The sequence below is a fragment of the Chrysochloris asiatica genome, unplaced genomic scaffold, assembly GCF_000296735.1.
Source record: "Chrysochloris asiatica unplaced genomic scaffold, ChrAsi1.0 scaffold00450, whole genome shotgun sequence".
NCBI lineage: Eukaryota > Metazoa > Chordata > Mammalia > Afrosoricida > Chrysochloridae > Chrysochloris > Chrysochloris asiatica.
In genome coordinates, this window is record NW_006408968.1 from 259,322 (window position 1) to 276,968 (window position 17,647).

General features: G+C 38.7%; 1 protein-coding gene across 2 annotated transcripts in view; it reads right to left on the minus strand.

The window, feature by feature from the left end:
* Positions 1 to 17,647, minus strand: part of MAPK9 (mitogen-activated protein kinase 9) — a 94,052-nt gene that overhangs the window by 56,613 nt on the left and 19,792 nt on the right. For both annotated transcript variants that reach the window (XM_006877252.1, XM_006877253.1), the window contains exon 2: positions 12,662 to 12,832. In XM_006877252.1, coding sequence (XP_006877314.1) covers positions 12,662 to 12,783 — 122 coding nt within the window. In that variant the 5' untranslated portion in view covers positions 12,784 to 12,832. The remainder of the gene's footprint in view (positions 1 to 12,661; positions 12,833 to 17,647) is intronic.

The window sequence follows — 17,647 nt, forward strand, 5'->3', positions numbered from 1 at the left end:
TGTGCTGCCTCACTTTCCTGAAAGATTTCAATTTTTATTCCATCAATTCCTGGTGCCTTGTTCTTTGCCACTTATTTCAATGCACTTTGGACTTCCTCTCTGAGTATCATTAGCTCTTGTTCATATGGTATCTCTTGAAATGGTTGAACATTAACCATTTCCTTTTGGTACAATGACTCTGTGTATCCCTTCCATCTTTTCTTGATGCAGTCTGCATCATTCAATAATTTGCCAGTGAATTGTCCTCCTATTTTCTTTGTTGAGGTACTTGGTCTATCATCTTAAATCAGCAGTTCCAATTCATCCACTTTCGAGATAAAATGATTAAAGTCCAGAAAGACACAATGACTTTCCAAGGTCACAAAAAACCACTGCTATGAGGGTCATGGTTACAAATCGGGCTGTGAACCACAAGGTCAGCAGTTTGAAACTACCAGCTGTTCCATGGGAGAAAGATGAGGCTATCTGCTCCTGTAAATATTTACAGCCTCGGAAACCCTGTACAAGGTTGCTATGAGTCGGAACCGACTCCATGGCACATAACCATCATGACCACCATGAGGATCAAAGATGAACCTAGAACTCTATGCCTTAGACCATGTATCTCTTTTATCACAAACATTTTGTTGTGAATACTGTTATGATTTATTTATATCCACAAAGAAAGAATAAGACAGTATTAGAGCAGGCCAACTTTCATGCTTGGAAGGAAGCAAGAAGGAACAGGAGCTATATTAATCATTTCACACTAAAACTGCAATAGTCTAAGTATTGCCAAATCTATTATTAAACACATTTATTAAAAAGTTCAACATTTCATAGAACTGTTTCATAAACAAAAAGTCATTACTATTTTGGTTGAACTTGAGATTTTAAATAGAAAGAAAAACAGAATGTACATATGAAAGAAATGTGTCCATATGTTCCCCATGATAGATATAAAATCTTGCAATGCCTTAATAATTGTACTATACTAAGTGGTGTCAAAAAGTGTTTGAAAAAAAATTCCATTATCTTTTAATTCCATTTTCCCATGAATTTTTTTGAAGTCCTCTCGTTTAATTTTGTTGGTTCTTACAAATAGCTTAATTTAGTTGGTTCTTACGAATAGTTGAAAATTATAAACATTTAAAAACTATTTTCTTAACAAATTTTGTTAATTTTTTTTTAATGAACAACAAAAACAGAAAAACAAGCAAGCCAAAGAAACCTGTAAAAATAACTCAAAATTAAAGTCAGAAGATTTGATCTTGGTCTCAGTTCTTCCATTTAATCCTGTACAAGTCACTAGCCCTATCTAGATTATGGCTTACAAAACTGTCTCTATTTTTGTTATGGTTAAGTGCCGTTGAGTCATTTCTGACCCATAGAGACCCTGTAAAGGGTTTCCGAGGAACAGCTGGTGAGCTTGAACCACCAACCTTGCAGTTCAAACCAGCTTTGCAGTCAGCTGCATTAACTCACAGTGCCACACAAAGCTCTAATTAAAACGAATTACTGATGAGCTCTGAAAACCATGCTGTTTGTTGATAAGTGGCATCAAGTCAGTTCTTACTCATTGCAATCCTGCATAGGGTTTCCAAGAGCAGCTGGTGGGTTTGTACCACCAATATTCCATTTAAATAGTGTAGTGCTGTTAAGCAGTCCAGTGCTTATCCTATAGCACCACAACAGGATGCCCTGTAAACCATACACTGTTGCTATTATGGTATTGTATTTCTCAAAAATGTAAAACCACACATGCTCCCTATAACAGTTTTCTATTGCTGCTGTAACAAACTTTATGGCTTAAAATAGCATACACTGTTCAGGAAATCAGAAGTCCAAATTGGGTCTTATGGGGCTGAAATAAAGGTGTTAGCATAACTGTGTTCCCTCTGAAGGCTCTTTGGGGGAAATCCATTCCCCTGCATTTACCAGCTCTGACAGACAGGTTGCCAACATTCCTTGGCTAGTGGCCCTGCATCATTCTAACCTCTAAACTGAACCAAATATTTAACTTTTTTAAGGATCCTCATGATTACATTCGGTCCCCCGGATAATCCAATATAAATTCCTCATCTCAAAAAGTTCAATTTTAATTAAATCTGCACATTTCCCTTTTCAATGTATGGTAACATTCACAGGTTCCAGAAACTAAGGCATAGACATGGACATCTCTGGAGGAAGAACATTATTTAACCAACTGAACTCCGAAATGGTCATTGATTTATAATTTTAGGATCATACCTACAAAACAAACCTTCAGATTATAAAATCAATTAACTGTTTAAGGTTAATATCGTTTATCAGGATTACAAAAGAAAATCCAATTTCTGTTGCCAAAACAGTAGCTTACCTATTGAGTTTATTTTAGGAAATATATATATATATATATATATATATATATATATATATATATATTTTTAAGAAACAGGAATGTGACACTGCCATTTTATCCACCTCCCCCCTCCACTTTGTACCTCATAGCTTATTGAAGAATGGACAAAAAAGAAAAAAGGGGAGAAAGGAAGTTAAAATCACTTATAAAGTATTCATTTGCTTTCCCAAATTGAAGATACAATAAAACTGAATATTAACACTTTAAAAATTAACTGTTCCTGAACATTAACATCCATCTTACAGAAGACTTTCAGACAGCTATTTAATGAATATTTTATTCACTGTTACTAAGATTCCAAACAGAGATCAGGTCAGAGTTCTGGTCACACCAAAGTTCAAAGTCATCAATAAGGCCCAAACAACAGTATAAGCAACAAGGCCCCAAAATGTCAACAAGTGGGTTTTGGTCCAAGACCTGCCACTAACACCCTGTGAGACAAGGGAAGGCAATGAGCTTTCCGTATCTTTAGTGGCACCATTTATAAAGTAAAGGTTATGACACAGTTCATAAGGATTAGATAACATACTCTATTAACATCAGTATATACCTTCAAAAATAAGTGAACAACAAGCCGGTAAGAGTAAATGAAGTCATACTTAAATGGCTGCTTCTCTATAGCCATGAACAACTTCCCTAACACCTCTAATCTCTCCCTCCTCCTCTCTTTCTTGTGTGTATATATCAATTAAGCACTTGATTCAGTCTACTCAAGCATGAATTGAGATTATCTGGAAGGTTTCAAAGATAAGAGAAGGCTTGAAAGACCAAGGATAGTGTCTGGACAAATCAGAAATTTTAGAACACAACCAGGAGTGCACAGTACAAAAATGATGTAAGTGGGAATGAACCTGGCATATTTGTAGGGAAGAAACCAATGGAAAGACAGGTTACCTAGAAATCAGGGCTTGATGGGGGAGATCTTCAGGTCCTTCTACCACTGAGGAACAGGAGCAGGGGGTCAACTTGCATGATTAATGGCTTCTTACTCTATACAGACAGCAGGACAAATGAAAAGACCCTCTCCTTGTACAAGTATCCAACACTTTTCTTTCTGAGTTTTAAGTATAATGCCAATATCACAGGTACTGTGAAAGCAAAACAGAGGCATGAGAAATCCTCAGACAACATGTAAGCAAATGTCCTTCCTGTCAGTTTGAGGACTGCCACTCCCAGCCGACCACCACTGCAGTTCTATGGGCATAAGAAGCCTCAAGCACAGAAGGAACATATACTATGTTGACCACTTGGACCATTTGGAAACAGTAGTTATAATAGTAGTTAAGAGGAGGTCATACTGGATTGTTGTTGTTAAGTGCCGTCGAGTTGATTCCAACCCATAGCCATCCTGTATAGGGTTTCCAAGGAGCAGCTGGTGAGCTTGAACCACAGACCTTGCAGTTCAAATGACTTTGCAGTCTGATGCATTAGCCAACAGCACCACACCAGGACTCCAAACTGGATTAGGATGGGTAATAAATTCAGTATGACTGGTATCCTTATTTTAAAAAAAAAGAGTGACACAAGACAGAAAACTAGCAGGAAAGAAGGTCTTGTGGCAAAAGATGCAGAGATTGAAGTTATGATGCTACAAATCAAGGAATGTTGGAAACTACCAGAAATGCAAAGATTTTCAGCCAAACAACAGACAGCCTATAAGAGGAATAACTCTAGTGAGGTAGATACTCCTCAGCATCACCAACCACTTAAGATTTAAAGGGCAGTATTTACTCAAGGACAAAGTTCTGAAGGGTTAGAAAAGGAGGAGGAAAGAAACAGGAAGTAAAAGGAGGAAGTGGGATAAGTGATATTACATAGTAGGGACTACAGACAATGAGATGAAACAATGTGTATGAAAACTTAATGTTCTGAAACAACATTAAGTCTGTGGCATTTGTTTGAGCAGCCCCAGGAAACTGATTCAAAAGATAAAGAGCCGTCATGGCCACCTCAATAAAACCAGCATAAGGCTTCAAGAGAAAACAATAAAGCAGTAATGAAAACACATGCCTTCCAATTATCTAGGCCCAGGTCTGTTAGTTAGTGATACTGTGGTGGCTTGTAAGTTGCTGTGATTCTGGAAGCTATGCCACAGGTATTTTAAATATTGGCAGGGTCAACCATGGTGGTCAGGTTTCTGATGAGCTTCCAAACTAACACAGACAAGGAAAGAAAGACAAGGAAGGAGAGATGGACTACTTCCGAATATTTAGTCACTGAAAATCATATGACTAGCAGTGGAACACTGTCAGATAACACCACAAAACTGAATATTGAAACATGATGAAGAGCACAAGAATACTGTCAGACATAGTGGTGGAAGATGAGTGCCTCAGACTGGAAATCATTCAAAATGTGACGGGGGAAGAGCTGTCTCCTCAAAGCAGAGGTGATCACGATTATATGAATCGAGTAATATTTTCAACACTTTCATTTGCTGATGGGCACAACTAAAAATGGGGAGAAACAGCTGTAAACATCCATTAATAATCAGATCATGGACTGTACAAAGTATGAATTTAGGACATTTGTAAGTTGTCAAAAATGAAATGGAATGTACAAACATTGATACCCTAGGCATTAGTGAGCTGAAATGGACTGTTATTGGCTATTTTGAATCTGAAAATCACCTGGTGTACTAGGCAGGAAGTGACAAATTGCAGAGGAATGGAATCACATTCAGCATCACAAAGAATATTTAGAAATATATATTGAAGTATAATGCTGCCTGTGACAGGATAATACCCATACACCTGTAAGGAAGACCAGTTAATACCACTATTATTCAAATATATGCACCAACCATTAAAGTCAGTGGTGATGAAACTGAAGAATTCTACCAACTTCTTCAGTCTGAAATTGGTCAAACATGCAATCAAGATGTATTGAAAATTAATGGCGATTGGAATGCAAAGGTTGGAAACAAAGAGGAAGGATCAGTCAATGAAAAATATGGCCATGGTGGCTGAAATGATGCTGGAGATTGCACAATAAAATTTTGTAAGACCAATGACTTCATTGAAAATAACTTTTTTAAACTACGAAAAAGATGACTATGCTCATGGACCTCAGCAAATGGAATACACAAAAATTAAACTTACTACTTCTGTGGAAACAGATGGTGGAAAAGCTCCATATCATCAGCCAAAACAAGGCCAGAGGCAGACTGTTGAACAGATTATCAATTGCTGATATGCAATTTCAGGCTAAAGCTGAAGAAAATTACAACAAGTTCGTGAAAGATAAACTATGACCATGAACATACGCCATCTGAATTTAGAGATCATCTCAAGAACAGATTTGATGCATTAGACACTAATGATCAAAGACCAGACAGAAGAGGTATAGAATGACATTAAGAACATCGTACAGGAAGAAAGCAAAAGGTCATTAAGAAGAAATAAGGAAAAGTACAAAACAGATGTCAGAGATACTGTGAACCTTGTCCTGTAGCATACAAATGCTAAAGCAAACAGAAGAAATGAGGACATAAAAGAGCTAATTAGAAAATTTTGAGAAGACAAAGTCAAATATTACAGTAAAATGTGTACAGACCTAGAGTTACAAAACCAAAAAGGTAAAACAAGCTCAGCATTTCTCAAGCTGAGAGAACTGAAGAAACACTTCAAGCCTCGACTTATAATATTGAAACATTCTATGGGCAAAATAATAAATGATGTAGGAAGCATCAAAAGAAGATGAAAGAAATACACAGAGTTACTGTACCAAAAAGAAATGGTTGATGGTCAATCATTTAAAGCAGCAGCATATATCAAGAGCCCATAGTACTCTGCTGGAGGCAGGGCTAGATGGCAGATTGGTGAGAGGAGATATGCAGACCTCCAACAGTAATTACACAGAATACCAGATGAAGCAATTTCAGGGGACAGTCCTGGAATTCAGAACTACATATAAAAGAATATTTAGAAGGATCAAAGGCTTATTGCTAGTGGGATATGTAGCAGAAGTAAGAAAGGTAGTGTTTTCTGATCTGCAGTTGCCTGTGGGTGCCAGAACAGCCATCTTGAGCAGGATGGAGCAGGTAAAGGATCAAGGGAGTGCTCCCATTGCAGGGGTCTAGTCTATCCTCAGAAATAAAGGTGTGAACATTTTTTTCCCCTGGTCATTTGTCTCTATCTGTGCACATTCACTCTGTTAACTAGAGGGGGTGCCTGAGCAAGTGCTCCCCCCCCCCCCACTACCTCTGGAGAGTTCTACTACACACGTGCATGGATCTGCTCAGCAAAAACCACTGGGTGCAGAATCGAAGAGGGGGAGGAATAAACAGGAACAGCCTAAAACTGGAGAGTTTTCCAAAACAGCTCTGGCTAGTCCTGGGCTGTTTCTCACTAGGAGAAACACCTGAAGGGGTTTGAGGAGTGGCAAAGAGTAAAAAAGAGAAAAGTCAAAAATCAAATCTTGAGTTACGTCATAAGGAGCAAAGGTTGTTGTTGTTGTTGTTGTTAAGTGCCGTCGAGTCGGTTCCGACCCATAGCGACCCTGTACAGGGTTTCCGAGGGTGTAAATCTTTACGGGAGTAGAAAGCCTCATCTTTCTCCCGCGGAGCAGCTGGTAGTTTCGAACCGCTGACCTTAAGGTTCACAGCCCGATTCATCCTGAAATTTCTCAGGCAGCCTTGAAGGCCAGAAGCGAAAAAGGGGGTGTAAAAAGTCTTACTCATACTTTGCTACAGATTTTTGTTTCTGTGGCAATTGTAGACTTTAGTGTCCTGTTTTCCCATCTCCTGATCACACTTACCAGGAGGCAACCAGAAAGCTTAATAATATACCAACATACATTCATATAATTACTGAAAATGCCCAAAAAACAACAGAAGATCTCAGCTAACGGCCAGAAACAATACAGAGTAGCTTAAACAAATGAGCTGGAAGTAGACCTAGACTTCCCATTGGAAGAAGGGCAGGCTTTGGAACTGCCTGAGATGGAATTCAGGATAGTGATATTGAGCTGCATCCAAATGCTCTACAGAGGGGTTGAGAAAAATAAGGAAGAAGTCAGGAAAGTGCTACATGAACAATCAAATAAGATAGAAATAACACTGGAAGCAATTCAAAACCTGCCAAAATAGGTATAAGCAATTGATAATAAAATATTAGAAATGGACAATATACAGAAAGAACAAAGGACTAGAAATGAAGAGATGGAAGCCAGAACCAGAGAGCCTGAAGACAAATCTCTGAATACTGCTAAGAAAGAAGAGCAAGCAGAAAAAAGGATAAAAAAAATCTGAAGAAAGTCTAAGATGCATGTGGGACAACATGAAGAAGAATAACCTGAGGATTACTGAAATTCTGGAACAGCAAGGATCACACAGAGGACCACAGAGGAGCTTCTGGAAGAAAATTTCCCTAACAGTATTTTTCAATAGCCTCATGTGCATGGGAAAGTTGGACAGTGGATAAAGAAGACCACAGAAGAATTGATGCATTTGAGTTATTAAAGAATATTAAAAGTACCACGGACTACCAAAAGAACAAACCAATCTGTGTTTGGAAGAAGTATAGTCAAAATGCTCCTTAGAAGCCAGGATGGTCAGACTTCATCTCTCATAATTCAGGGAATAGTCCCTGGAGAAGGACATCATGTTTGGTTAAGTGGCAGTTCAGTGAAAACAAGGAAGCACCCCCCCCCCGCCCCCCAAATGAGATGGACTGGCAGAGTGACATCAGGATTGTGTTCAAGTGTAGCAATGATTGTGAGATTCGCACAGGACTCAGCAGTGTTTCGTTATGTTGTGTGTAAGGTCACTATGAGTCAGTACAGACTGAACAGTATCTAACACCAACATCAATAAAAGGCCTAGGCCCAGCTCCTATGACAATACATTGCCTAAAGACTTGAAGATTAAATACCCTAGAAGTCTAAGAAGAATTTTCATAATTGTATTTTTAAAAAAATAAAACACCAGTGATCTGAATCAAATTAATTAGCCTTTTTTATCCAACGAGTAAAGTCAACCCAACAAACAATTTTTATTTGTATGATGGGGATAGGGTGGGGTGAGATAAGAGAGCTGGACTTGACTTTTTATATTTATTTATTAGGGTTACAAAGTTGAAATAATTAATGACTTCAAAGGTACAAAAATCGACTGTCAGTTGCCAGTGGGCTCATTAAGAGTTTTTGTCTACAGTGACTATTTCTCTATTGGTTCAAAGTAACTTCTTTCTTGAGCAGAAAACACCAAAACCCAGTTTTTGTTATCTTTTCTTAGAATAAAATATCAAGCTATGAATATTGGGATTTGTAGGAAAATACAAAGGATTTTGTTACAATTTTACCCTCAACATACTTGCTCCTTTCTACCTTCCATATGTGAGATGAAAGCTATACCTATAAATATTAATTAAAACTGTCACTAATTCATTTGAACGTTGGAAGCATTCAGAGTTACATGAAACTACTGATAAAATTCTGTCAAGTATAACTTAAGCTACTATAAGAAAATCGCAACATATTTTACATGTAAGATAATGTAGAAAGAGAAATAAAGATCACATTTATAAAGATAAAAGAAATAGTTAACATGGAAACATCATTAAATATAAATCTTTCGTATCAAGTCACAACGTAACAAGAAATGCTAAGCATTTTTCATTTAAGGCATTTTCTAGTTTTTCAAAAAATAAATTTTAAAGTTTACAGATTTTTTTTTTTTAATTCAGAAATTTCTATTCTATATTTTTTACTATTACCTGAGGAGGTTTGGTGTATGAACCCACCTAACACTGCCAAGTCAATTAGGAGAAATCCCATAGGGTTTCCAAGGCTGTAAATCTTTATGGAAGCAGACTGCCACATTCTCTCTCGCAGAGCAGCTGATGGGTTTGAACCACTGCCCTTTCAGTCTGTGGCTAAGTGTTTAACCACAGTGTCCACCAGGGATCATTCTGGCACGTAGTGACATATTAGAATTTTTTATTTTTGTTGTTGTGAAGTGCTGTTGAGTCAGTTCTGACCCATATCGACCCTGTCTAGGGTTTCTGAGGAGCAGCTGGTTAGCTTGAACTGCTGACATTGTGGTTCAAATGAGTTTGCAGTCCAGCACATCAACCCATAGCACCACACAGTAGAAATTTCAAATGAAAAATATATACCCATAATGAATCGCTTCATTAATAAACATTGTCGTTGTTGTTGTTAAGTGCCGACCCATAGCGACCCTGTACAGGGTTTCCGAGGGTGTAAATCTTTACGGGAGTAGAAAGCCTCATCTTTCTCCTGTGGAGCAGCTGGTAGTTTCGAACCACTGACCTTAAGGTTCGCAGCCCAATTCGTAACCACTACACTACCAGAGCTCCTAGTAAACATTACTCTTTAAAAAATAAAGATGAAAAGTAACATGCAAATTGGAAATCAAATAAAGCAGCTTGTGATTTCACTGTTATTTACTATGGTCTAAGGAAGTCATTCAAGGAGCTCTGGTAGAGGAGTGGTTATAAATCAGGCTGCTAAGCTCAAGGTCAGCAGTTCGAAACTACCAGTTGTTCTGCAGGAGAAAGACGAGGCTTTCTGCTCCCATAAAGGTTTATAGCCTCAGAAACCCTGTACAGGGTCCTTATGAGTTGGAATCAATTGCATGACATACAACTACCACCACAACCACCAAGGGAGTCATTAATTTTATGCCCGCTCTTTACAAAGCTTTACAATTAAGTACTGGCTTTTCATCAACCTCTGAAGGAGCCATGGTAGCGAAGCTGGTTGCACGTTGGGCTGCTAATCTCAAGGTCAGCAATTTCAATCCACCAGTGGCTCCATGGTGACAGATGAGGTTTCCTGCTTCCATAAAGATTTACAGTCTCAGAAACCTTATACAGAATTGCTATGTGTCGGAACCAACTTGATGGCATGCAGCAGCAGCAGCAGAAGTCAACTCTTAAAGAGCCCTAGTGGTGCTGTGGACTACGCACTGGGCTTCTAACGGCAAGGTAGGAGGTTCAAACCCACCAGCCACTCCATGGGTGAAAGGTAAGGCTGTATGCTCCTGTAACGATTTAGTCTTATAAACCCTATATAGTACTGCTATGAATTGGAATCAATTTGATGGCCATGGGTTTGACTTTTGATTTAGTCAGCCTCTTAATGTGAATATTACATTATATGTCCTTGAATTCAGTCTTGCCAAATTACTTGTGTCACATTACCATCTAACCCACCAATTGCTATTGAGTTGACTTCAACTCACAGTGGTCCTATAGGGCAGGGTCCAACTGCCCCATAGGGTTTCCCAGACTGTAAATCTTTATGGGAGCAGACAGCCTCATCTTATCTCCCTCAGAGCCCTTGGTGGGTTTGAACAGCCAACCTTTTGGATAGCAGCCCAATGCTTAACACACTGCATCATTAGGACTCCTAGTTTCAAATAAAAGGTGGGACTATAAATCAAAAGAATGTTTTATTCTCTAGAACCTTTCATTAACGTCCAAGTTCCTAATTTTGAACCATCTACTGAAGTCTTGGTGTGGCACTGTGGATTAGTGCGCCAGACTGCAAGCCATTTGAACTGCAAGGTCGGCAGTTCAAGCTCACCAGCTGCTCCTTGGAAACACTATACACAGGGTTGCTATGGGTCAGAACCTACTCTACGGCACTTAACAACAACAACTGACTTTAAGATGCTTTTGAGTTATGGTGTTGGAGGAGAATATTGAAAGTGCCATGGGCTGACAAAAGAACCAAAAGATCTGTGTTGGAAGAAGTGCAGCCAGAGTGCTCCTTGGAGGTCATGATGGCCAAACTTTGTCTCTCATTTGTTGTTAAGTGCCATCGAGTCAGTTCTGACCCATAGTGACCCTGTACAGGGTTTCCAAGGAGCTGCTGGTGAGCTTGGACATATTGTCAGGAGGGACTAGTCGTTGGAGAAGGATATCATGTTTGGTAGGGTGGAGGGTCAGAGAAAAAGAGGAAGACCCTCAGCAAGATGGATTGGCAAAGTGGCAGCATCAATGGGCTCAAGCGTGGCAACAATAGTGAGGTTGGCCCAGGATCGGGCAGTGTTTTGTTCTGCTGTGTATAAGGTCGCTATGAGTTGGTACTGACTCAATGGCACCTAACAACAACTGACGTTAAAATTTCTCTTGGCACATTGGATTTCAGTATCCAGATAACATGATATCTATCATTTGGAAGTTAAGATCAATCACTATTTTAGACACATTTTTGAAGACCATTTCTTCCAGTCACTTTTCTTTCTAAACTTATTCTGGGAATCTCTAGACTACAATCTTCTCTAAGTTACCAAAGCTCCTAACCACCCAGGCCAAGAGAAAACAGCTGATTTTCTGGATCACAGTTATCTATAATGGAGGGTCAATTATAAACCACTGGTAAGGATTCTCAAAGCCCAACATTTCTACTGGAAAACATTAACTCCCCTGTCAGAACATACAAAACACTTCTCTTTTGTCTTGAATCCCTTCTGCCTGCTACTTGCAAACATTTTTAAATGAAGCAGGAGCTGCATCACAGTTTCTTTCAGATGCAAAGATAATCTTGTTTTCAATTGCCTTCCCAGTCCTCCCTCCAAAAGTGATGCTCAGAAAAATAAGGGATAAAAGTTTGGGAAGTGTTGATAACTGTAGTCTAAAAAACATTGAAAATTTTTACCTTTAGCTGGCCAGTGATGTTGCAGCAGCTGACTGTCTTACCATGCAAGATACTAAGTTCAGGGTCAGACTAACAACGATTCTGACGTCCTGGGCTGGACACATAGTTGAAGTGAGACACCAAGGAAGAGATGGCCAGCCCAACCCCTCACACAGCATCCCTTCCTGGTTAATCCATGGGGTGAGAATGAGACTGACTGGCCTCATCTTGCCAATGAATGGCAAAGCACTGCAAAGATGGCGCCTGGAAATGAATAGGAGTGATCGGGAATAAAAGGGAGAGGGGGAAAAGGTGGCCATGATGAAGAAATGAATAAAACTCCAAAGTTCTGTTACAACTCAATGTCATACCTAATACTCAGATATCATAATGACAAAAGGAACAGGAAAAAAAAAAAAAAATAGAAACAACGAAAGAAAAAGAAAAATCGCTACCTATTTAAATTTTTGCAGTATTCTAAGAATTTGGGTTTGTAGCCTACAATCTGACTACATATAACTAGAGGAAGAGGTTGATTCAATTTCGCTCATAAACTTATAACAAAGAAAGGAGTACTTTTATCATCAGTGTTTTTTTAAATTCTGATGGTTTGGTCTTACTTTTTATTGCAGCAAAAACTCAATCCACACTATTTTAACAGGCCATACTTACCAAACAATTCCTTGAGCTCCAGAGCCGATTGGTTTCAACTGTTGGTAGCGTTTTAGGACAGTGAACGTTGAGTCTGCCACTTGCACACTGTAAAACTGACTATCACATTTACTGTCACTCATGATGTAGCGTCATACAGTATTCCAAAGAGCTGGTACAGTTGGCAGATTCCTTAAGAGAAAAACAGAATGAACATGCATTCTCACTGAAATTGTTTACATAGTTCATCTAATAACCCACTGCTGTCAATTCTGGCTCATAGCAACCCTTCAGGACAGAGTCGATCTGCTCCATAGGGAACAGCTGTAAATCCTTATGGAAACAGACTATCTCATCTTTCTCCCACAAAGTGACTGGTGGGTTTGAACTGCTGACCTGTAGCAAGCAGCCTGACATGTCTAGAGGAAAATACTAACTCCCCCACCAGAATATCCAAAACACTTCTCTTTTTTCTTGAATCCCTCTTGTCTGCTCCTTGTAAACATCAGAGGGAGCAGGAGTGTCATCACAGCTTCTTTCAGATGCGAAGATTATCTGTGCCACCAAGTCTCTTTCATTCACATCTGAAAAGTGTTTCAAATTTATTGGTATGTGTGGCGCTGTGGGTTAATGTGCCAGACTGCAACCAGACTGCAAAGCTGTTTGAACTGCAAGGTCAGTGGCTCAGGCTCACCAGCTGCTCCTCGAAAACCCTACACAGGGTCGCTATTGGTAGAACTGACTTGATGGCACTTAACAACAACAAGGGAATACAAACTCAGTCTGACCAAATTCTGAAGAAACGCACAAAAAATGTGAAGACATCTTGATGGTACAAGACCTTTAAGACAGGAAGGAATTTTGAGGTCTTGTGTGATCATATTTTAAAAGACTAGATTAAAAAAATAATAACTTTTGGGGGAAAGAATTTGTACATTATTACCAGCCATCACAAAACGACATCACTACATGCTTTTCATTAGCTTGCTTCCTTGTGGGAACAGTTGATGCCTAGTTGTTTCAATTGGAGATGGAGGCATTGTTTCAAAATTATCACTTCTAGAATTGTGCAGAAAAACAAATGAACTAGTCTTCTGGTAAGTTTGCTGTTCTGTTCAAAAATTCCGGTTAAAGAGATGAATCAGAAACCAGGATTCATATGTTAAAATGACTACAAAAAAGGGACTTGTGGCTAGAATAATAAAGAACTCTTACAATGAATAATAAAAAGACAATTAACATGTTGGAATAACTGGATTTCCACATGCAGAAGAATAAAGTAGGACCTCTAGCTCACACCATATATGATAATTACATCAAAATGGTCCAAGAGCTGACATATGAGCCCAAACCACAAAACTCTAGGAGGAAACTAAGGGTAAATCTTTAGAACCTTGCATTTGGCAATAGGTTTTTAAAAACAATACCAAAATATGAGCAACAAAATAGATAAAACTGGATTTTATCAAAATAAAAAAACTTTCACACACCAAAAGACATTATCAAGAAAGTGAAAAGATAACCTATAGAATAAGAGAAAATATTTGGAAATCATCTATCTGGTAAGAGTTTAATACCCAGAATATAGAAATAACTCTTCAACTCAACAAAAACAATCCGATAAAACAATGGCAAAGGACTTGAACAGAAATTTCTCCAAAGAAGATATACAAACGACTAATAATCACATAAGAGATGCTTAGCATCATAAGACATTAAAACAAAAAAACCATAGCTGTAGAGTCTATTCTGATTCACAATGATGTAAGATAATAGCACTGCCTCCATAGGGTTTCCAAGGATGTCTTGGAAGTACAGTCAGAATGCTTCTTAGAAGTGAGGATGACAGAGACTTTGTCTCATGTACTTTTGACATGTTATTAGGAGGGACCAGTCCCTGGAAAGGGACATCATGCTTAGTAAAGTAAAGGGTAAGAGATAAGTAGGAAGACCCTCAACAAGATTAACTGACACAACAGCTGTAACAATAAACTCAAACATAGCAACAACTGTGTGGATGGTACAGAACTGGGTAGTGTTGTGTTATTGTACATAGACAGGGTCACTATGATGGCACCTAATAAACAATAATTCGCCAAAGCAGATTGTTACATATTTCTCTCCTGCAGTAGCTGGTGGGTTCAAATCACTGATTTTTTGTTAGACGGTAGACGCTTAACCATTGAGCCACCAGGGTGATCCAATAAAAACCAAATCTACTGCTGTCAAGTTGATTGTGGCTAACAATGCACACACAGAACAAAGTAGAACCACTCCATAGGGTTTCCTGAGATGGTAAACCTTACAGGAGCAGACAGCCTCCTCTTTATCTGAGGGTGGCTCGTAGATTCAAACCACTGATCTTTCAGTAACAGCCATCATTTAACCCACCAGAGCCCCTTTCATTAGACACTACTGTTAAGTGCCATTGAGTTTGTTCTGACTTATAGTGACCCTGTACAGTTTCCAAGGAGTTGGTGGGTTTGAACCACCAACCTTTCGGTTAGCAGTCCAGTACTCATCCTACAGCACTACACCGGGTCTCCATTGTTGTTGTAATTGTTAAGTATCATTAAGTCAATTCTGACTCATAACAACTCTGTGGTGATGTAAATCAAAGTCACAATGAAATACCACTTCAAGTCAACTAGGATTTTGTTGTTGTTGTTATGTGCCGTGGAGTCGGTTCCAACTCATAGCAACCCTACACAGGGTTTCTGAGGCTGTAATTCTTTACGGGAGCAGACTGCCTCATCTTTCTCCCACAGAACCACTGGTAGTTTCGAACTGCTGACCTTGTGGCTCGCAGCCCGATTCGTAACAACTACGCTACCAGAGCTCCTTAACTAGGATGGCTATTATTAAAAAAAAAAAAAAGAATACCCAAATAGGAAATAACAAGTATTGGTGAGGATGTGGAGAAATTGGAAGCTCTGTCCCTCACTGATAGAAATGTAAAATAATACATACACTGCGGAAAATAGTTTGGCAGGTCTTCAAAAATTAAAAACATAAAACTGCCATTGTTGAGTGCTGTTGAATCAGTTCCAATTCATAGTGAGGAGTGGCTGGTGGGTTTGAACTGCTGAACTTATGGTTATCCTACAGCATAGGACTCCATATGACCCAGCAATTTCACTCCTAGGTATTTAGCCAAAGACTTGAAAGCAAGTATTCAAACTGACACTTGTACATCAATGGCAGCATCATTCACAATAGACAGCAAGAGTCTATCAACAGATGAATAGATAAACAAAATATGGTATATATATGTACATATAATGGACTATTATTTCATAATAAGGAATAATTCTAATATATGCTAAAACATGGATGAACCTTGAAAACAGTATGATACATTAAGAAAACCAGCCACAAAAGACCACATTTACAAGATCCCACTCATATGAAAGTCTACAATAAGAAAATCTATAGGACTGAAAAGAGAATAGTGGGGGTATCAAAAAGTGAGAGCTGATACAGCTAAAGGGCACAGGGCTCCTTTCTAAGGTAATGAAGATGTTCTAAAACTAACTGTGGTGGTGGCTGCACACATGTGCACATAAACTAAAAATTACTAAATCGTACACTTTAAATGGGTGAATTGTACAACATGTGAACTATATTTCAATAAAGCTGTTAGAAAGAAAGAAAAAGCAGGTTGCCAATGGGCTGTCATTACACTGCACATTCTGTGGTGGTCTATGCTCCTGCCTCCAAGAGCAATCAAGGAGCTGGCTCTCAACTCCCCAAACCTGCATCAGCAAGAGATCTCTGGATGCGGAAAACACTGTTAAATTAAACAATTAATATTAATATAATAAGTTAATTAATATATTAACAAGCAATATAATAAATAAATTAAACAATTAATACTGACACTACAAAGTATATTAACCTATGTGTGTGTGTGTGTGTGTGTGTGTGTGTAAATTGGCAGCATTGGAAAGCAGCCCTTCTGCAGATTCCCGTTTTGTAGGAATTTGACTGGTTTTATCCAGAAAACAAACAGAAATCAACAGACAGCTTACATCCCATCCACTTGGTTTCCTGGTTTGTTTATTTTGACAAATAAAAAGCTGTTTATTTAGGTTTTAAAAAATTTGTTTAATTTAAAATCCAAGAGTAAATTCATATAGGTACATATTCTGTACTACTTAAAAACAGAATTTAAACCTTATTCTACAGCTCTACCTTTTGTTTTACCACCTAGTATTTACTGTCCGCCACTGAAGTGCTCTGTAGTGATGACTTATGTATCAACACAATGATATCTAGGATTACCATTAAACAAGGAAATAAATCAGCTAGCAGCAAATCCAAACAACAAACTTTAAAAGCTTCAATACAAAGCTTCTCCAACGGATCATTACTTCACTGTTTTCTAGCTATCCTCAGGACAGTTATATTACCAATCATCCCTACACTAAGTGCCACTGGCCCCAGCCCTGTGGAGCCCCTCTGGATACTGTAAACAATTACCATAGGATGCACACAATGGATTATCAGTCTTGTTTTAATCTTGAGCAGGAGCCCTGGTAGCACTACAGGATAAGTACTGGTCTGTTAACTGTAAGGTCACTGGTTGAAACTGACCAGCCACTTTGCAGAAGAAAGATAAGGCTGTCAACACCCATAAATATTCAGTTTTGAAAACCCCGGAATTGACTCAATGGCTATGGGATTTTGTTGTTGTTTTTTTCCCCCCCAGCACAGGCTGAATGCAGTTACATAGCCTGTTCATACCATATTACTCATAAGAGGAGAAATCAGGGTCTGGCATAGGCTTTTAGGTCTGTCCTCTAAATTTCCAGGCCTGTCTTGTTCTTGGAGACATCCCATAATCCTAGGCCCCGAAGGAGGGCCTGGCCGCTGGAACAGCAGAAGCACTCAGTAAACCTTTGCTGGTCTCACCCACAATGCAGTATTTAATGACAGCCTAACTATGATACTCCATTGTTCTGACAGCTATCAGAGTACTACTTTCTATTGATTTATTCATAGTTT